This window comes from Anas acuta, chromosome 2 (genome assembly GCF_963932015.1).
Source record: "Anas acuta chromosome 2, bAnaAcu1.1, whole genome shotgun sequence".
Classification (NCBI taxonomy): domain Eukaryota; kingdom Metazoa; phylum Chordata; class Aves; order Anseriformes; family Anatidae; genus Anas; species Anas acuta.
In genome coordinates this window covers 19,921,161-19,943,975 of record NC_088980.1, presented here as the reverse complement: position 1 = coordinate 19,943,975, position 22,815 = coordinate 19,921,161, and the positions used below count along the sequence as shown (strand labels likewise).

Genomic DNA, 22,815 nt, shown 5'->3' with positions numbered 1-22,815 from the left:
ATTAGTTAAAAGTGGCTTGCACATAGCTCAAGGCATCCATATAAATACAACAGACTATCACAAACTAAAAATAATTACCCAAAAGGAAAAACAGCCATCTGGATATCAACAGACACCTTCATTTTCACCCCTTCATCTATCTGGAAAGCAAACTCCAGGCCCTCTCCAAAACCCTATCAAACAGATGTCTTTTGCAGCATGCCTGGAAGGTCACCAATTTTGGGCTATTTGAGCACAGGGGAAGGAACAAATTCCAAAATTGAGGCCCTCACAGGGAATGTCTTGCCGACGATCCATTTTCTATGGAATCACCTGATTTGTTCATTTAACTCTTTTTCTGATTCAGGTGTGCTGAACCTTATCATTTCATTATGTTCATAAAGGAAACTTCAAAAAGTATGAATTCTTACTACAAGACTATTCAGAATATAAAATGATATTGCAACTTTTATTCATGACATTGCTTTTATATTTAGCTATAGCATTAACTGTAAGTTGTTCAGCACTCAGTAGTTTGTAAATGAGAAATAACCAGCATCACTCTCAGTAAGAACAACAAAAGTGAAGTAAAAAAATGTCTACCTCCTTCAGAAGGTTAGTGACTTGTTTTATATGCAAGAACTCTGGGGTCTTGTCTAAATCCATTGAGGGCTTTCCCTTGAGACTTTCTTCAAATTCTTTGCGATACATTTTCTGTTGAAGCAAAAACAACAATTAGTGGTACATGACGTTCATTTCCAAACATATTTCAGAAAGAGCACTGTAAACAGACTCAGAAATGAGCTATGCCAGAAATTAGTTATCACATTAATAAGCAATGTTATTACTCATTTTATTATTTAGATTACCTATACGAGATGTAATTATATACACATGCAATTTAGATAAAAAACATGTGTGATATTTCCAAAGAGTGTCTAAGATGATCTATGAAAAAACAATTTGTTCAGTACAGAAAAGACAAATGGTACACAAGGTAATGGCTTTTAAACACATTAAAGTTTCTAACAAGAGGACAAAATCATCAGTTTTCCATGACACAGGAAGAATAATGGAATCAAACTGCAACAACAGAGACACAGGACAAAATGTGAAAAAAAAAATCTTGGTATGGCTAGTGAAGCACTGGACTCATTTGCCTAGAAACTCACAAAACCTCCACCACTGGAAGTTTTTACAAAAAAAGCTTGAAAAAATATGGCCTGACTTAGGATAGCTGATGCTTCCCTGGAGCTCAGGACCAGTTCATCCCCCATGCTGAGTTCCCAGGCTGATGGGGCAGGAGCACATTGTAGTTAAAGCATGAGCCTGGACCAGGTTTGGCAGCTCCAATCCCTCCCACCTGAGAACCCTCCTTTGTTAAAAAAGGAATTAAACGCAAAAGAATTTGGTCCTTCACCCATACTTACTGCCTGCTTCTGCAAAACTTCCTACTGCTCTCTCTCTCTTTGGTGATATGAAAGCAGACAGGGAACAGGAGACTACAGAGCCAGAAAGAGCAATCCAGAGACCACTAAGGTGTTTTCCCCCACAGCATGCCATTAACCTGAAGAGAAAAAGCCTGCACTACCTTGCTCATAATCTCCTCCCTAAGTTTTCAGTCCAATAGCATCTCTGCCTCCTCAAGGGAGGAGATAAAGGGTGTTCAGTAAAAAGTCAACAATTTCTGATCCAAGTGACCTCTTGAGCTTCTTCCCAATTCTCAAAAGGGATGCAGTATACAGTATGTCCAGTCTTATCACCTACAGCCTTTATCAAAAAAAAAATGTTTTGAAGGAAGAACTGAACTACAGAAAAGAGAACTCTGTTCCTACCCCATCCTCAGTATACAGTGCCTTTATGATCTACTTCATCTATTTACTTAACCTGAGTACAAGATGTCTGTTAGCCTCTCTGTTGATCTAAATTTTGCTAGTTCAAGCAAATTTTACTAACCTCACTTTGCATCTTTTGAGCCTCCTTTGAAACTTGGTACATCGGTGTATCCACAAACTCCAGCATTGATCTGCCTTTAGATTTCTCGTAATTCTCTTTGTACTTGACCTGGAAAAATTAAAATAAGTACTGTTAACAGCAGAGAAAATGTGAGATCTGATTGCTTGCTACAGTTCCCTATAGGTTTTTGACTTACAAGACTCCTTCCAAATTTAATCTGTTGGAGAGACAAGGCAGCTAGTTAAGGAAACTTTTTTCTGGAATTGTTTATTCCTTTGCTTCAATACATCAGACTTAAAAATGGTGAACTTTGAACTCAGTAGAAGAAGTGAGGAGCACCAGTCACAATCTTTAATGAATTGCATGATTTTTGCTGAGTGACCTGTCTGATCAGTTGGCAGCTTTTCAGTAGGATCCTCTGTCATGGTTCCATAAAACAGCACATTTACTACTGCAACAACAACAAATCTGTTTTACAGCCAGGCTCCAAGGGTCTGTCTTTCGGACTGCAGAGTACCATTCTGAAACACTTTTGTTTGCACCTGGAGGAGGGGAAAATGGAAGAAAACTACTGCCTCAGTAGGGTGTGGTCTTGCTCCAACTTCTTCTCACAGCTATCAATGGTCATTGCCATTGCTTAAAGCTAGTAGCAAAATCACATTGAAGTACACAGGGTTAAGACACCAACATACAACTTTATGCTAACTTTCAAACCAAATACACTTTGTCTGGCAACCTGGAGAAGCTCCTAGACTTGTTCATTCATACACTTTTATTAAGGCAGTGTATGTCACCATGGGCAAACACATTATTTATTTCAATCAATCAATCAATCAGTGTGTGATACCATGCAATATTCTACACAAGACATAAAAGAAAACAAATATCAAAATATGATATTCAGAATGAGTAATGTCATTTAAATATATATGTCTCTTCAAGAATCCTGATGTCCAAATCTGAGAAAAATGTTCAGAATTTCTTCCATTGACAGACTTTTGTGTTAGGTTCAAATTCTGCAAAAACACTCTCCTCATGGAGTGCTTCTGATTGAATATACATTATACATCACTGTCATTTGTAGTACACTTTTGTGCCCGATTTAATCATTATTAAAATGTTGCATTTTTCTCTTTGCAAGATTTACTTCTGATTGTGTATACCTGACTTTAAAGCACTGCATTTTCTTCATGATGGATTTAATCAGCTGTATCCAGGGTGAAATTATAGAAGCCTTGCTTTGCTTAAATGATTTCTTATATTCACATGGAAACAAAAAATATTGAAGAATGTTTCACAAACAAAACCCAGAAGGTTTGTAATTTAAATATTATTTGAAATAACCATGGGAGCAACACCAAAAATGTATGCTTTAAGCCTCTGGAGTTTCTGCTAAATTTGAATTTAAAATATCCCCATTTCCTGAAAAAAAAAATGATGAAACAAAGAAAAGTGATGAAACAAAGAAAGAAAATCATAAAAATGGCTTTTGTAAGTTCCTAGAGAAAATGTTTGCCATGCTTACACAGAAGTGAAATATTCATGTCAGCTAGAAAATAACCTTTTTTTTTTTTTTTTTTTAAACATTTGAAGTGCCAAGGAACAGATATGATGGTCTGTGTTTGCCTCCTAGTGGAAATAATTATAAATGTCACAGAACAAAATTATTTCTGTAGTGGAAGTAAATGAAAATTACCTCCAGCTACAGATACTGACTTCACACTTTTAATCCATTTTCAATGTGTGGAAAAAAAAAATAAAAAAAAATAAAAACTATAAAATAAAATGAGGTAAATTGCACAAACTTTTGCAGGAACTGGATTTGGTCTGCTAAGTCAGTCTATTAAATCACTCTGTTTCATAAAATGAAATACATCTACATTCAATTTTTTAGCATGTAATTCATTACCTTCTTAAAGTCTCTACAATGGGGACAGATTTAAAAGATGCAAACCAGTAAAATAGTTGTTGTAAATATATCAAAGTTTTAAATTATGTACCTCAATAGTTTATGTCAAAGAAAATTATATGTATACCATATGTGAGGAAAGTCCCTCCTTGTGAACTCTCTTCCTCACCAAAATAATGCAAATAGTATGGGTCTAACCTGTCAAAATCGGTCTATTTCTATATAGTTTTCTAGTATCTATTTCTATCTAGTTTCTATCTAGCTTTCCTCTTAACTGTTGAGATTTATTGCCATGGAAGCTGACTTGAAAAATAGCTTTGAATTTGTATTCTAATACATGTATTTCATAGAGTTACACAGATTTCCTTTTTCACTCTAGGTCAATCAGCAAATCAGTTCAACTAACCATATTAATTTATCAGTTTAATTAGCTGTACAGATTACAACACCAGGGTAGATGTGGCTATGTCAAGCAAAATATTAAGAGAAACATAATGCTTGGAGGAAAAAGGTATACTATAAGGAAATAGCAAAGCTGGGTAAATAGCAAGAAGCTCTATCTGTCATACTACCGGTCAAAGGCAAAAACAGACCATGTGATGAGTTTTTGGAAATCAGTTAACAGGATAGTCAAGCAGACTGTTTCACACAGTGGAAGCAGACTTCAAAAAAGATTTAGTATGTGCTGTCGAGAGACAGGGAGGAGAACACAAAGAGGGTATTTGAGAAGCATGGAGAAAGGCAGGACAGAAAGCCATGGCAAAATCAAAGAGATAACAGAGGGAGGTCAAATCCGAGAAAGATTTTGAAAATGGGATTTCTGTAGAAGACAAATAGCTAGTGGAAACCTTAAGGATTGACAAATCATTTTTCTTGCTGCTCACAATAAGAAAATATAGCCACCAGCATCTGGACAACACAAAAATCAGAAACTTAGTATCTAGGGATTCATCACAAAAGGGCATAGGCAATATAAATCGATCATTCCTGGGCAATAGAAAGAAATAAATTTTGACAACTTGATGATGTTCACTCCGAGGTTGTTCATTTAACCAGCAAAAAAAATGCCAATCTTACATTACACTGAAGGAAACTGGAATTATGCCAAAATGCAAATGAAGAATGCAAGAACTGAAAACTATCAACTCCTTTATCATCCATATAAAAAAAAAAAAAGGATAGTGTTAGCTCCACGCATCAGTGACATAGACAAAAAGCAACTAACTGAAAAGCAACACAAAAAGCAAATACAGACAGGAAGGCCGGATTATTTTGATTATTTTAGACATAAGCTTCCATAAGCAGGCAGTGACTCAGAAGACAACCCAATATGCTACTACTCATTAGGGTTGACCCTTTGCCTGTGAAGCTCTTGCCTTCTGCCAACAGTGAGTAATCTTCCTTCCCAACACCACCCACTCATGCATTTCCACAACAGTGTTGCAGCCTTTCTGTGTTTTCTGGAATAAAATGCAGCTAATCAGCCTCCAAGCACTGTGCATAAAACATACATGTAGGTGCTTTTGGAGTGGGAGAAAAGCTTTGGCATTGCACAGAGGGCAGGAGTTTCTTACCTTTTCCTCCCTATTTCAGCTGATGGGCACTACCCTGTGTCATACCACCAGCAGTATGAAAGAGCATTTTTTGTTATGTGGCAGAATGGAGTTATGTGCCTATTACCTGATCCAGTGTAGGAAGCCTTGAACATTTAGGAGAGAAAAAAGGCTTTGACAGAGAACCTCTATGGGAAGGTAACCCTTGACAGGCTGCTTATGGCAGAGGTGCAAATGTTACTCTAGCATAATGGTCACAGAAGTGGTGACTTCTGTGACCATTATGCTAGAGTAATGCTAGACTTGTAGATGAAGGCAACACGTAAGACCATAGTCAAGACAAGATTTGCAAGGAAAAATGTATCTTAGATCAACAAAGGAAAAAATGTAGAATGTTATTAGATGTATAAGAAGAAATACTCAAGTACCAGAAGTCTGAGTGATTATTCTAGTTGTTTTAATAAAATAAGTGTCTCTCCCTAAAAGCCTTTTCTTCACTTACATCCCCTAACTACTGCAGTAACACTATAGACTACAACATTAAGTATGAGACCATGAAGCTAGTGTCAAAAAGTTATGTATTTTATATCGATTATATACATTCCTTACTCTCTCTCTACATATATATACATATATCAGATAAAGGCAACTTACATCACTATGCATTTTGCTGATATTTAAAGCATGGTTTAAATACAGCAGGTTTGGTAGATCAGAGGCTGGATCATGCAGGCTTTCCAAATCTTTCTTGTAATTCACCTACAGAGAGAATTCAAGTTATGTAAAATAAGATTAACAAGATAATTCACTGCTAATACGAGAGCGTGTCTGTTCAGAAATATAGTTTGCCTGAACAAACTGTGTCTGACACTAGATGGTGCTCTTTTACTACTATTTGGGGCATAGGATGAAGGGCAACGAAAAAAAAAAAAAAAAATCAGTGAAAGATTCATTGCCCTGAGCAAATATTTGGAAACTACTCAAAGCTTTCCTTAAAAATAAATACATAAATAAATAAATAAATAATCACACTGACATTTTAGGTTAGGAAAGAAAAAAAAAAAAACACTTTTTTCTTTTTTTTTTTAAGGTTCTAAACAATTTTGAAGAAAGCTTTTTAAGAATAACCTCCTCAATACTTTATGCTTACTTATTTTGTATGTTATTGATTCTTGTTCTTTCTCCCTTGATTCAAGTATTACACTAACTGTCCAAATAAAAAAGATCTACACAAAACAGTTAAAGGGCAGTGCTCCAGAATAATTTATTTAATACAAATTGCTTTCAGCAAAGATAAGCAGTATAGGCACCTAAGGCAAAAGATAATCACTTAAAGAAGTAGCAAAAGATAACTTTCTATCAGCCCATAGTAGGATTTTCCATATTCTTGATAGCTGGAGGCCCAGCTCTACAGGAAGAACACTATCCAGCTTAGCTATTTTAAATTATAAACCTCTTAACCCAATACATTTAGTCATCTTCACACATGTATGATGCTCTTCACTGAGTTAGATAGGCTTCAAATCAACAATAGTCAATTTGTGTATGTTTTATAATAAATAATAATTACTTAAACAGTTTGGGGGGAGGGGGGGGATTGTTTAAAAAAAAAAAAAGTCACAGAGTTTGAAAACAATTACTCTGCTGAAGCCAGCCTCTCCTGTTTCCTTTGGGTGGTGCCCCACGCTATGGAAACATCACACTACAGAATGAAAGGTTGTCTCTAGGCTATCTGGGATCACTCCCCCAAACAAGTGCTCACATTTTTAGCATTAGACACACTGATAAATATATCATCCCAACATCATTTCCACTTGATATAGATGTTTTCCCCAAGCTGACTCCAGCAGCAGGCACCCACACAGAATCTAGGAACTGGATTCTAGGAATTTAAATCTAGGAAATTTAAAATACAGATCAGAAGATCAACACCATTAAGTCTAAAAGACAGACATCCAAATCTGAGTTACTTATGCTAACCTCCTCCTGCAACCACTGGAGAGAAGGTAGCACTTCATTCCTCCAAAGACAGGAATCTACAACAGGTCAGATGATTTGCTCTCTGGACTGGTATCTTTCTTTACCAAATAGAAAGGGACTGAGTACATTAGCTTGGCATAGAAACACAAAGTTGAGTGAGATAAATCTCATCTAAAATCTTTATGAAAAACTCTGCAGACCCTTGGAGAAGGGCTTTGTCTAAAGAGAGGAAGAAATGGATAACATGCTGTACTTGCTATACAGACACAATGTATAACAGGGACTTCTGTTCACAGTTATGACTTGTAAAATGGAAAAAGGATTTCTGCCTGAGAACACACATTATTTTTTTCAGGAAGTAACACATGTAAAATACAAAGCAAATTCACTTACATCACTTGCCAAGGTGGATGCAATCTGTGCTTGCTTGAAGGAAGCACTGTCAAGAGGATTGTACTGGTGACTCTTCATTTCTTTATTGAACTGTTCTTTGTATTTCACCTTTGGCCAGAAAAACAATATATATATATACAGTATTAACATGTAGTACTTAGAGAAGACACAGAATTCAGACTACAAAGGAACTTATTAAAGGCAATTGCCTTACCCATAAATCCTTAAATACTGAAAATATTTAAAGAAACTCAGTTTAGCCACACTTGTAACTATCTTGTGCTCATTTCAAATAATTTTCATATATCTGATTTTTACTGAAATAAAAAATAATAATTTTAAGATTTTCATATGTAATTATTGGTAGTGATGGGTTTATACTAGGAGATAGAAACAAAACTTAATGACTTAACTGGATAATCAAACAAATCAGAACTGTTTGACTAGCAATAATAACTTCATCATTGAGAATCATTCAATTCATAATTAAAAGTGTGCTTTTAACAAAAAAAAATAAATAAATAAACTGTTAAATTTGTTAATTTGTTAAACTACTGAAAAGTAGATCTTTTGAAGCAAATTTTTCAACCACTTCAAAGTTGTTGAAAACAAAGTATGTGAAGTCAAAATCAAACTTCCCATCTGATTGCCCACCACCAGATACACGTGTCATCATGGCTGTCACCAGAGCCCCAGTTTCTACTTTTATTTCTGCCAGAAATTTCCAACAAGACTCTCAGGAATCTCTCTGCAGTACAGTCCCTTCTTGGAGACATCTGCCTCATTACAATATTAGAGAGCATAATTAAATGGCTATCTGCTATCACCCTCTTTTCTTTTTGTTTAAAGGAAAATTGGGAGAGATAAGACACGTAAGGGGAGATAAACGATATATAAATGTTGAGGTATTGTCATCAAAACCAAATAAAGTACAAAAAATCCATAGAACTGAATTTGAAATCTGAAAAAATGAAAATGAACAAAAATGAACAAAATCGCAGTCCTTTGTCCCCCTTATTGTGCATGATCAATAAACATCTGGAGACTTTGCACACATGCCTTGCTTCTTTCCAACAGCTGGGCATAATGGAGGAGAATAAAGTTCAGTCTGAATTATGCTGTTTTCATGAATGTTAGTCAGACACCTGATATCTGAGCCTATGCAACATCCATTATAATTTTCCATGCTCTGCATTAAATAAATAGCTTTTTCTTTTCTCCTTTTTTCTCTATGCCCACATGAATGTCTGTTAAAGTGGTTAAGCCACCTCAAACAATCTCCTTCAAAAATTACTTTTTTCTCAGCTTTAGTTGTGGGAAGTATTTTCTTTTTCTATTTTAGTTCTTCTTTGACTCAAAAGATTCTCAACATGGCTTAGCTTATACATCTCCATTATGTTTAGCCACAAGGCCAAATATTTCATAAATCAGGATAACAAGAAACCAAAACTAAGCCACCCAAATAGAAATTAAACATATCTTTTCAAGAATTACAATATGATTCCAACAATTACATTATTCATTACTTTTTTCTTTTTTTTTTTTTTTCCAAATAAAGGTAATTCTAAATCATTGTAACTTTTAAAGAGCAACTTTATTTGAAAATATGAAAAATTTTCACACTACTTCTAGAAAATAGTATATATTGCCTTCTGGTAGATTCATCTGGTTCATATTGCTTGATATTTGCCTTGGCTTTGGATCAATTGCAAACACAATCTGAATACAAAGACACTGCCTTTGTCAAAGGCAAATCCACATTCTGTATGAGCAGTGAAGAAATAACTTAGAGGGCTTTTCTCTTTTAAAAGGTATATCCAGAATTTGCCTGCTAATAAAAATCAGGCAGTGCTGGAATATCTGATTCAGAAAGCATACAAAAACGGATCAAGTCAACACGGTGAGCAAAACTCTCTTTTACTCTGTAGGCATCATAATGACATTGTACACAGGAGTTTAACTATCCGACTACTGAAGGCTGGGCTTTTGCCCAGTCAGAAAATGGCCTCAAACTGTGCATGTGGTCTGAATGCACAATGTGGTCCTTGGTATACTTGTTAAGTGTGAAAAAATCAGTGCCAAAGGGACCTCTCCTCACAAATGGCTTGCCATCTTCCAGCTGCAGCTATTTCATGCCATTTTTTAAAAAATATTTTTTTTAACAATATATTTAAATCTAGAGATTTCAGCAATGAATCCCTGTTAGTGTCACTTCAGATTACACCACTGCTGCAGAAGGAAAGGGAAAGCCAGTGAATCCAGTCTTCACAGGTCTGTGCAAGCTGCTCCCAAATTTAAGGAGACTGCTGACCAATCCAACTGCAAATGGTCCAGTTTCAGTGAGGGCTGTCTCAGTAGCTCTTGGTCCTGCTGTCTTCTTTGGCTGCACTGCTTATTACCTTTGCTCTCCTCTCCAACACCACCATACATGTCATTCTGGGGCAAAATGGAGGCAGCACAATAATATCAGATGACCCTGACAGTATCTTGAGAGCACTTCCAGCAATAATTTAACTCTGACTTGTCATAGGGGATTCATCTCATTGAAAGCTACACACACATTCACTTTTTTTTTTTTTTTAATTGGCATTTTCTTATTTCCCTCTCCCTTTTGAAAGAAAGCATGAGGTGGGCTTGGGAGAAGGAAGAAGGAGAGAGAAGAGCAAGCACATGAATTAGCCACAGTGAAGAAGTTCATGTGTCTATTTTATCCTCCTTTTGAACAGGCCAAAGTTATGAATGTAGTTTAAAGGAGGGAAAAAAAAAAAAAAAAAAAAAAAAAAAAAAAAAAAACATGCCTGAGAGAAGGGGTTCAATTTCAAAACAAGGAAGAAAAGTACTTCGTCAGTGATTTCCAAAACAGGAGGAGGAGGGGGATGTCTGATCAATGTTATAACTTGGTGAAACAGCAAACAAAAATGTGGGAGTAGGAATGACAGTTGTTAGTGTGTTAGTGGAAGCTTATCTACAAATTTCATCATTAACCGAAAGCTTTACTTTAATGAGGGTTTAAAACGATGACTGCTTATTCACCGTATTAATTAAAGTCTTAAGTTTGTTTATTTTTTTTAGAGAGTATGTAGTGGTGGCTAATTTAAAAGAAATGTGTGGAAGCTGCTTTCTAATTGTAGCTAAAGAATGAGCAGCTTTTGCAGACTTTTAACACAACATCCCTGAAAAACCAATCTGGAATTAAATAAAGCCTGGATAAACAAACTTCTCATTGGCCTTGCACAAAACCTATAAAAGTCAGAATTGCAGCTGGACAGAACAGTGTCTTTTGAAGCTTTGCAGCAACATTCCTAAATCAAAATCTGTAGTTCAAAGCTGTTCACACAGGGAGTGTTCAGTTTCAGAAGTGGATGACATCACCCACTGTTCTGATTTACAAAGAAACTACAAAAATGGAATCATTCAACCACTGGGATCCCAGGATGAAGCAGACACTTGCAGCTAAAGCATTTCCTCATGACCATATGAAAACATATTAAAAAACTGAAAACCTGTCAGAGCACATTGAAGGAAATGCAACATAAACAAAGAGCTAAATTAAAATACTGGTTGCTAAAAGCACTAGCAAAGTTTAAAGCAAAGAAAGACTGTGAAAATCTTAGAGAAGGTATATCTAGGAAGAAAAAAAAATCTACCTCTAACAAGTATTATCCATGAAACAATAAGCAGCAAATCCAGCATAAAATATGTATATCTGAAATTATTTATCATAAAACCTATCACTAAACAACAAAAGAGGAATATTTCATATCAGCAGCTCTTAGTAAAAGCTAATAAAATGCATTAGATGACATAAAGAACACATCAGAGCTTGTTTTTATTTAAAAAAAAAATACAAAAAAAAAGTATACAATGTACATTCAGCAAACTGACAAACTTCATGTTTTCACAAAGGCTAACGCAGTTTATGTTTTAAATTTGGTTTCAAACCAACAGAAAGTGGTTACAGTGTGCTTTGGGTAAATATACTAGTACTGGGAGCTGGAGCTGGTATTTTTTATGCTGCTGTTGTCAAAAGCTTTGTTTAAAAAGAGAGAGAGAAAGAGAGAGAGAGATGGTACACTGATTTGGTACAGCCTTGAGTACCAGTCAAACATTAACACTATTTTCTTCACTTTGTTTGCCTTCCTGCTTGCATTGATTGCTTTCTCCCTTCGTTACACCCACACTGCCTGACCTCTTCTTGCTCCTGTTCTCTATACTCCCTAAATTACCTACCCATATGCACTACATTAAAACATGTTATCATCTTCTCTTCCCATTACATCCATCAGAATTGTCAACTTTGCAAATTTACTGTGAGGGTCAAATAACTAATATTTCTCCACATGTCGCAGCTTATAGATTCATGCTATTAAGGGAGATTATCAACTTTCAGCACAAAAAGTTTCTAATGCTCCTATTTGCTGAGAAAGAAAGGGAAGCCCTAAAGACCAGAAAGTCTGGAGACAATAAAGAGATCATTAGGTTTACTATTTTTTAAATCTTGTAATTGTTACAAGCCTGCTTCTCAATCCTTGCACAAAGAGGACTGACAAGATTGACCCACATTTAGGGTGCTTCCTTTCCTACAGCACAGGTGCATTCCTCATCCTGCCCCATCACCCTGCTCCACAGACACAGGGGTCATCATCATTTTTCTGTGGTTGTACAGGATGCTCTTGATTTATAGTCAGCATGTCTAAGTGTTATAATGATTCAAATAATATATAAAAATGTTAGACAACTCATGGCCACTGACTTTCCTCCAGAGGAGGTGGGGAATCGCTGAACGCACCTCCCCACTGCTGAAAGCAGCCTGGTACTTACAACCTCCATGCTGCTTGATGCAGATGGATGGCAGCAGAGTGTCAGGCCGAAGCCTGATGCTTTTTGGAAGTGCCCTGCTCCCTTTTTAAATGTGGCCCTTCACACACACTGCAAGCAGCCTCATCAGGCAGTTGACTAGATTATTTTTGAAGGTCCCTTCCAACTGAACTATTCTATTCAATTCTATTCATCAGTGTAGACTGACAGAAGGAAAAAGGATGGAAGCATGCCAAAACTGAGATCCAGTTGGCCAGAGTGTGGCTGCAAAGGTTGGACCACCAAGGACTAATAATCATCTTTACAAATAGACTGCAGGCTACATTATAGCAACAGCTCCTCTCTTTCTGCCACACCTCCTACACTATTTGGACTCCCTAAAGAAGTTAAAATCCCATACCAAATGCTCTCTTCTGCAGACAGATCTCACCAGGAACAGCAGCCATCCCTGCCCCTGGTAGTGAAGAGACTCTATGATAAAGCTACTAGTTTTGCAGATAAAGCATGTATTGTCCAAGAGAAAATGCACATCTAATAAAAATGAGATTAAAAGTGCACTGATTAGCCTATGATGCAACTGCCACAACACCAGCCTGCAGGACCCCCATGACTCAGCTAGTATTTTTTGATTGTTGCAATTGCTGGTCACAACCTCACTGGTACCAGGTGTAGTGAGATTGAAGGTCTATCAGAAAGGGTCCTGTTTTTTTTCCCCTTTGTGACAACAGGCAGCTGCAAGCCCACTAGGTTCTGAAATGGGATGCAAAGAAAGGAATATGTAGATAGCAATTAGGTAGAAATAAAGAATGCTACACACTAAATCTAGAGATGAAGTCTTTTAAACATGTCTAAGACAAAAAATTCCCTTCTCTAGAAGTGACACTGAGGTCTGAACAGCATAGAACTGGCTCTTCCTAGAAAACACAGGCTGACTTCCCAGCCTGCATTATGATAAACACAAAAGACCATTTCAATTAACCATGGTCCAGTATAAAACAGGAAGTCAGGTAGTACGTATCTGAGGGCTATGTCTGGTGACATCAAAAGAAGCTTAGCCTCTTGCAGGCAGACAGTGAGTGCACTGTTCTGGAGCTTGTTCTCTCTGTCTTATTATTCTTATTTTGTCCTAGTTCTAGGGAAGACTTTTACCAGCTTGACAAATCACAAGGAGTTTTTACACAATGCTGATAGTGACTGTTCTGGTCTATACATTCCTCCAGTTGTTTTTTTCTAGTTGTGGGAAAAACGACATGGCCTTCTCCAATGAAAGGGGGTTATCCTCCACATACATGAGGATGGAATTTGTTCCTGAGTTTACAAAACTCATGAGTGTAGTTCTGAGGATTACTAGCAAGGATTATGCAAGGAACTAAAAGAACTTTTTGACTGCAAGTCAGAAGTCAGAAATCCCTTCTCATTATATGAGGTTAATCTGGAGCAGTAAAAGACTCATAAGAGGAAAAGAGGGAATATTTGTGTCTCCAGCTTTCTTTCAAGTTATGGACAAAAGCAGTTTCTTCATTTTTCTATTTCTTTCTTTTTTTTTTAACTTCTTTTTTTTTTTGGTTAATATATAACAGAAAGTAGTACATAAAAGGTTCATTTTCCAGGGGAGGGAAGGTGGGCAGTTTACATGTCAGGTCAAATTCAGATCCCATTACTCACATTAGCAAGCAGTTTCACAAAAGACCCCAGTTACTTCAGTGGGATTAATCACAGGGTAAGGTTCCACTCACACTGAATGAGTAGCAAAATTTGACTCTAAATTGCATACAGTTAGAAATCCTAGATAATGTATATAAATATACACCATCTCCACCAAAGATGAGCTGTAACAGTCAAAGTTCACTGTATTTTTGCATAAAATGTATATTTTGTTTCCTAGGAATCTTAAGTTTACCAGTCATTACAACACCATATGAAAAGGGTTTGAGAACATAATCTTCATGCAATTAGAGATAATCATCTAAAAATCTAAATATTTTCTTACATTAGTAGCAATGAGATATCTGAATGAAGTCATTGTAAAATGTCAGAAAATCTTACTTGGCTTAGAAGTTTAGAAACTCCCTTAGCATGTTCAAAATCCGGTCTTCCAAGTACAGCATGCTCCTTATTCATCTCCCCCCTTCCTTTCTTGTACTCAGCCTTAAAAAAAAAATCATAAAAATGAATACAAATCACTATTAAATTGTTTGGTTTTGTGTTTTGTTTCTTTTTGTTTTGTTTTAGTTGTTTTTTTCAAGAGAAATGTAAGCACTACAGCTAGTAGAAAAGCTAGTCTCATTTAGTGATCTGCATTGACACTACTCTCAGTAATATTATAATTAACTCAGAAAAAAAGCCCTTCTCACACTTCACCTCATCAAAAGCATAGTATTTACATGTATTTATTGTAAAACACAATGCAAAGCATTCATAAAATTCAACTTTAACAAAATGCACAGGTTAAGCCTGAGAAATACTGTTCACTTACTGCTCCCAATCAAGGCAGAATGAGTTACAATGGCTCAGCATTTCTTAAGACATGGTCTGCAGTTTACACAAGATTATTTGTAGTGGTTGAAAATAGCCTTGAAACAAAACTAGGCTGAGGGGCAGTGTTTTTGAAATACAGGTCAAATTCCACTCTCAGTTTTACCACTGTAATCTTGCTGGATGTCAGTAAGGTTGCATTGGTGTAACAGAGAGGACTTAGTCCCATAAGGCTGGTGTTACATGATCTTTCCAGCTGAACTACCTCCCATGCAAATTGCTGCATTTTCTTTTTTTTCCAAAATGCATTAGAAAACAGTACAGATGAACCGACAATAGGTTCTTTGCAATATCACAAACTAAATTACCATTGCATAAAGCAGGTTTCTTACATTACTCAGGCACTGTGAATCAGCAAGGACATGTCATAACAACAGAGAGAAAGAAAAGACCCAAAGCCACTCTAAGTAGCTTTTAGAGCAATTCAGAATTCTGGGCATAGAACATAGGACTTAGTAGGAGATTTTGGTTTTCAGAAAATGCTGAGTGTCCAAAAGGTGAACCCTTATGTCCCTTAAAGCTGTCTTTCTGTAAGAGACACCTCTCCATAAGAGATGCCTAATTAGTCTCAGATGAAACTTAGCCATTGTTGAAAATCTCAGCTCAGAACTTCTAATGTGTATATTGTCTATATTAAAATATTAAACAGCATTACACATTACTGCTTCTTAAACTGCTTCTTGACCTATCCCTTAGCAGATGTCAAAGTAGGAGGGAAAAGAATTTGAGACCAGGGTATGGGAAGGAGAGCCATGCGCTCACATGGCTCTCACAAGGACAGTGGGAGATTGCATTTCCCTGCCACTGTCAGCTGACACAGAAGGAGGAAAGGGAGTCCTGGCATGGACGCTTCTCTTGTACTGGGGTGAACAGAGGTCTTGTGTGTCTTTTGAAGTGCAGTAATGCATACTAGCACGACTTCTTTTTAGAATCACTATTATTAACAAGGCCAAGACAAAATGAGATTTAGTAAACTTAACATTGTCTTCAGTCATCAATGCTTGCAAATGTCAAACTGTTAACATCAAAACAGAAGCAACTCATAATTTTGTGACATTCCAAGCAAGCCATCCCCCCACTAGTTCTCCATGTCAGATTTAGCATGCCATGTTTTTTTCTCTTGCTAGGAAGTTTGAAAATTTCAGCAGCATTCTTACTGAATCTTGGAATTTGAATCTTACTGAAATTGGAAAAAAATAAAATAATGTCTAAAAAATACAAATAGAATAACAAAAGAACATACATCACTTATTATCTTTGTTATCTCGGTGGCTATCTTTATGTCTGGCCTGTTCAGTACTTCAGTGTATCTATGAGTATCTTGCACATCCTTCCTATATGACACCTGTCAAAATAATAACAAAAAATGTTTAAAACAAATGATAAGTTTGAAATTTATAAATCATCTTCAAATGATCTATCAACTCAGCCACGAAATTCACTAAAACACCACCTAATTTATTCTAACACAGTCCTGCTTGACAGAGATTATTTATTAAGACCCACACACAGGTTAACAGGATAAAGAAGACATTCAAAAGCATAAAATATAGTATTAAAATGAAAAACATTTTTGGCTTAGAAGCACAGTAGAAAATGAAAGCACTGCGAAGACCCAAATATTAGGTTTCATCATTGAATTTCGGAGGAATTCTAAGAGGACAGGTTTTTGTGTTTTTTGTTTGTTTGTTTTTTCTGTGCTATAACTTTTTTAATATAAACTAATTTTAATATAAACTAATACCTCTATGATATTAAGCACCAAGGATCACAGTTACACTGTGGAGAAACTGTAATTCTACCACGGTGAACATCTCTCAGTAACAGGCAGTCATGTAGCTGGTATGTAATTAAATGACACAACTCCACCCCAGCACCCCAGACTTCTCCCAGCTCTGCTACTTTACACAATCATGGGAACAAGAAGGCTGAGTGTTCCAGCATGTGGAGTACAAGACTGGATTTTTCTGTTTATGCAGAGGCCACTATAATAACGAATGGGCTCAGAAGACTTTGGCCAGAACACTAAACCACAAGTAGAAGAGCCCAAAAATTATCCCTTTAGCAAACCAATCACAGAAACTGCCTAGATGTCAGAGACACTCCAAAGCTCCCAGACCACAAGTTTTCTTTCTTTTCCCTACTCTAGGTCTATAGACTTTTTTTCCCTACCTTGCCATATTGCATGTGTGTCAATCCAAGCCAATTCCCAAGAGCTGTCATCTTAATGAATTATTCTAAGAAAATCAACCCTAGTATTCAAAAGTGTCTGACAATTTGAAGTTCCATGCAGAAGTTGGAGAACAAAGTCAACAGGAGACAGAAAGCATCAGAATAATTCCTATTTTATCAGACAGTCTTTTAGACTATTTTTCTGCTTATTAACAGTTAATTGACCTCCCAAAATTGTATTTCACCATCAAAAACGTCCCAAGAGGTTCCCTCGGCTTGAAGCTTCACTTATAATAACCTGTGTATCTGTCTCCTGTTTCCAGTGCAGTTTTACTACGGACACAGTGCAACATATTGAACTGCAAGTCTGTCAATCATAAAGTGGAATACCTAGTGACAAATACAATTCATAGAAATGTTATATAAAAAAAATAATTAAAAAATTACTTTAGGGCATATATTTTGTAGGCAACAGGGAAGTCATTTTGCATCCATATGGCTTCAGCTAAGTAGACAAGCTAAATGGGCTTTGCTCTGTTGGCTGTTTGCCCACAGATAGTTCTTATAATTTTTAACCTACGCATGGCACACAAGTTTAATCAATGATTAAAAAAAAAAATAAAATTGAATGAATATAGCCCAAAGTATCACCTACCAATAAAATAAAAGCTGTTTCTTATAGCTCGTTAAAACCACTGGAAGTTTTGATTTGGTTTGGTTCAGGTTTTTTTGTTGTGTTTTTTTTTTGTGTGTGTTTTTTTTTTTTAAGACACTAGATGTACAGACAAGTATTTGCAATTCAGGGCTTTACATGAATTTAGTTAATTATATGCTGTTCATCCTAATGACCACATGAGGTGAGGTGAAAACCACAGAGGCAGCAGAAACAGGTTTCTGAATAGCACCCTATCATCCATGTAAATTGCAAATTAAAGGCCAGCATATGTGCTCAAAATAGAAATTAGGAATGGAGTGAATTTAACAACAGAGAATCAAGAATAGTGGTGATAAAGTTGAGGAAATGTGGTCAATTATTGCTCCCAAATGACATGATCATATAGTACATGAAATAATGGATTGTGGTTAATTTGGGGGGGGGGGGGGGGGGGGGGGGGGGGATAAGACAGTGACAGTCCTTTATATTTCACCATTTTCAATTATATTAGATGCAAGGCCAATTGCTATAGCTTTCCCTGAGTGAATTATTATTCTTCCTGCACCTAAACCAGTATACCTATTACTTATGTCTGAGGGAAAGTCATCTAACATTTTACAAATGTCTGCAATATATATTTGCTCCATTCTGCAGCTTGTCATACTCCGGTGAGAATAAAAATGTTATGCAGCAGAACAGTAGTTTGTCAGAGGTAGGCCAAAGAAAGAAAAAATATGTTTCCCATTTCCTGAATAACCTCAATCCCTGGATGCTGACCCTTTCCCATTGGGACAGTGTGCTGGCCTCTATTACACAGCTGCTATTCTGTTCCATCTAGTGATTTTTTTTTTTATAGTGCTATGTTAGAACAGTAAAAGGAAAGCTATTCCATGAGAGCAGGGGAACAGATGTAGAAACGGCAAAGCAGCCAGCATGGTGTGTACACCCATAGGTACCAAGAAGATGGGAGGTGGAGAAGCCTATGAGAGGGGAAAAGAGAAAGAGCAGCCTGATCAAGTGAAAAATAAAGGAAAGCAGCAGGAAACGAAATAGCAGAAACACCCAGGGAAGGGGCTATCTTTTCTCCTGGGTTTGTTCAGCCCCTGAGCAAACAATTAGCAAGAGGCTCAGACCCTGACTAGCACCTCCAGGTATTACACAATGCCCTTACTCAATCTTCACTTCAAGGGGATGCTCAAGTTCTACCGAAACCATCACTAGATGCTCCAGAATTGCTCCCTTTTGTGAGGACTACAAGTCTGTGAAACATCTGCTCAAACTGGCCAACATACAGGAAAAAGTAACTAATATGCTAACAACATAAGAGCAGCAGGGAATGACCTAAACGGAGACCAGTGGGAAAATTGAGCAAGAAAGAAGTAGGTACAAAAAGGAATAGACTTCTGTCATCTCTAGTTTTGAAGATGCAAGTACTAAATTGCAAGCAACAACTAGATTTGAAGTGTTTTTCTACCCTATTTTTTTCTACCTATTTTGAAATGACAATAAAAAGTGATTTTTTTAAAGCATCCATAAAACTAATGAATTAACGATAATCTCAACAAAAGCCACTTAGCATCTTTAATCCCAAATTTGATTACACACCCTGAACTGCCATTATTTTTTGCAAAGCATGGAAAATATTCAGAGGCTGCTTATAATTAGCAGACTAATTTTAATAGGGCCAAAGCTCCAGCTCTTCTGAAAAGGCATAAGGTCCACTTAGGATAAACGTGCGGGTCTATTTACTCCAGCTAATGGTCCTGAAGGTGCTTCACCTTTCACGGTGGCACCAGTTCATTGGGATGCACTACAACATTGCACAGGAAACACATTTTGAACAAGGCTGCAAAACATCTCGAATTGTCAAACAAATGGGAACTTCTGCTAAAACCAAGCACACCTAGGCTTAAGAGACTAAGATCTTTCTTGCAATCTTTTGTCTATTCCAATTCCAAAGCTACTCCAATCTATATTTATCAAATTACCAATATGTGCACAAGTAGATAGGGACACATTTTGCCCTCTTGAAATCCACACACACAGAAGTCAGCAAGGAGTTGAGTACACCTACCTGTAAAATAATTTGTCTCTTACTGTTTGTCCCTGCTTAGTATTTTCAAATAGAAGCAAGTCCACTTACTAATGGTCTTTCATTGGTGTCTCTGCCCCCTTTTCTCTCATCTGCACTTTGGGGTCCATCAACACTAAGAAAATGACTAACTGGTGACAATCATCATTGGCAACAGCTTTTCTGATCCCCACTCAAATGGCGTTGAAAACTGTTTCCCGGCTCATGTAGAAGAGACAAACACATTTCTGGCCCATTACAGATTGATGCAGTCATCCTTTCCAGTAATGGGCTTGAAAATTGATTGGTCCCAATTACATCAGGAGTAAACACATCATTTTCAGCACCAGTTGGAAGTGGTCCAGGGGGACCTGCTGTTGACAACCACTGTCAGCAGAAAGTTAGTCAGTGAAAGGTGATTTTTTCTAATGCAAATGCAGAACAGAGATCCAGGAGAAGCTTGACTTTAAGATGATCTGCATCAAAACAAACGTCAACATCTTGGTATTGATGGTGCTTAAGCACACCAAGTTTAAGATCTGCTGATTTTGTCTTATCAGAAAGAATGTATTTTTTGTGTGTGTGTGGATTGTGACTGTGCAATATATCAAATATGGGAAAAGTGTACTTCTAAGACAATACAGGCTTCTTAAGTATTCAAATATAGAGGTCAATGGAACATTTAAAATTATGGCCTCTGACATCATTTGGACTGCAAAGACCACATATATATATATGTGTGTGTGTGTGGCTCCAACCTCAGAACTTCAAACTACTTTTTAAATGCCCATAGATGATTCTTTTTTGCTGTTTGTAAAATCGGAACACCAGTTAGCTATTTCATACAGGGTAACACTGCAAGGAAAATCACTAATTTTAACAACACTCTATATAAACTGCTACATAAATAAATAATACTGTTTTGCTATTCGTAATGATCAGTGATGGACCAGGTCACAGAACAGAAAAAAAATGGTATCTGCAGCTTTGACTATATTCACCGAATGCTGTGTGCAGCTTCTACCCAAGCAAAACACAGCAAGTACTTTCCTTTCTTCAGAAACCTACATGGAATATCATTCCACTGTTCAATTTCTTTCTTTCTTCCATCCATTTGATCCTCGGCTACACCGATGAAGAACTACTGTTTTGTGACCAGACAGTTTTCTACACAACACCATCTAATGTTAGTCCCAAGTTTGGAAATTTCCAGAAGAGACAAATGACATCAGCCAAGCACAAAGAAGGTTGATGGTCCCTACTTCACAGTTCTCCAAATGCTTTTGCATGCCCAGGTCACATAATTAATATTGACTTCACAAAACAGAAACATAATTTATAGATAAAAGTACTCTGGCTTGGATAAACATGCTTTCACTAAAGCATTGTGTAGTATCTAAATTATTTTTCAAGTAAATTCCCTATCATTAAAAAAGTCACTTTTGTTCTTTTGAGAGCAATTTTCTTCTGTGGAAGAATGAAGAGAAAAATGTTTTTCTTATACATGATCACGTTGTTCAGGAGATTTTACAGTATTTCCCTATTATGCAGCTTCAACCCACGCTTATACAGCGTGTTAATGATATTCAAAGTGGTGTGAAGGCCTACAGCACATGACAGTTTCAAAATGTCAGCACAAATGTATTGTAAGTTGAATACAGTCTTAATTTTTAAAGGAAATTGCACATTTCACAGAGTTGAGTATAAATGTCAGCCTTATTTTAAGGCTGAGTAAATAGTCTTAAACACATCCTAATCCTATTAGATGCAAACCCTGCATGTAAAGGTTGAATTGAGTTGGCAGACCATTGTAGGTAAACATGCATTCTGCTCCCATAGGTATACCGTACTGAGTGGTGGATAAAAGAGCTTTGTCCTTCTATTCCCTCTTTTTACACTGCACTTTCAAAAATGTGATTCTACAAATAGCCTACATTCTAAAAGAAAAACACTCCATATTTGGGATGCTTGTTATGCCATACTCTGACTTACAGATGAAAACCCATGCAGCTATTAATTAAACCTTTACTTGTAAAGCAAGAAATCCATAGCCTATATTCAGCATGGTGCTCAGTTACCCACAGGAGTTGTGTAACTCTGATGAACAATAACTGGACTTACACAACCTTACATGTGATAGAGATATATCCCCATTGCACTAAAGCTCCCTGTGAGCATCCAGAAAGAATCTCTTCTTAAATAAATGAAACTAACTGGTTAGAGTTTTATGTTGGATTTAGAGGTTTTGTTTGCTTAGTTTTTTTAAGCTTGTTCAGGCTGAAAACACCTTCCATCATATATTTTAATTATTTTAACATGCTGTTAAAAGTTCTCATTTATCCCTCCTAACCTTGTCTCCTATGTTTGCCTTCATTTCATTCTTTTATTGTTTTAAGAGTGAAAGACGACAAAACAACTGAACTTAATTTACTCTCACATCTGTACCCTGATCTCCTTCTGTTAGCAGGTGATGTACAGCTGTAAAAGGGGAATGGGTTTTGCACTAGCACACTAATCCACAGACCATGACGAATTTGATTCCAAAACTAGTCTCACATTCCTCTTGGTCCCACTAACTACTCTGAGAGGGATTCCAGCCTCTCTTCCCAATGTTATTTCCTTCCCTAATAGTCTGCAATCATTCCTGGGGTTAGGTAAAAACAAACTCATGCTTATGTGGAGGGAAGTTCACATTCCCAGCTCACATCCTCTGTCAGTCTGATATCCTGATGCTTCTAGCAGCGGAGATGGCCAGAATTTAACAGGAAGAGGGAATTCTGTAATCAAGGCAGGT

General features: G+C 36.7%; 1 protein-coding gene across 4 annotated transcripts in view; it reads right to left on the bottom strand.

The window, feature by feature from the left end:
* NEBL (nebulette) overlaps positions 1-22,815 on the bottom strand; it is a 255,761-nt gene that overhangs the window by 55,035 nt on the left and 177,911 nt on the right. For 2 of the 4 annotated variants that reach the window (XM_068673771.1, XM_068673774.1), the window contains exons 6-11: positions 16,367-16,468; positions 14,635-14,736; positions 7,771-7,878; positions 6,052-6,156; positions 1,936-2,043; positions 583-693 (exon numbers count right to left, since the gene is read on the bottom strand). The exons of the other annotated variants lie outside the window; for them this stretch is intronic. In XM_068673771.1, the coding sequence (XP_068529872.1) occupies positions 583-693; positions 1,936-2,043; positions 6,052-6,156; positions 7,771-7,878; positions 14,635-14,736; positions 16,367-16,468 (636 nt within the window). The remainder of the gene's footprint in view (positions 1-582; positions 694-1,935; positions 2,044-6,051; positions 6,157-7,770; positions 7,879-14,634; positions 14,737-16,366; positions 16,469-22,815) is intronic. 4 annotated transcript variants of the gene reach the window in all.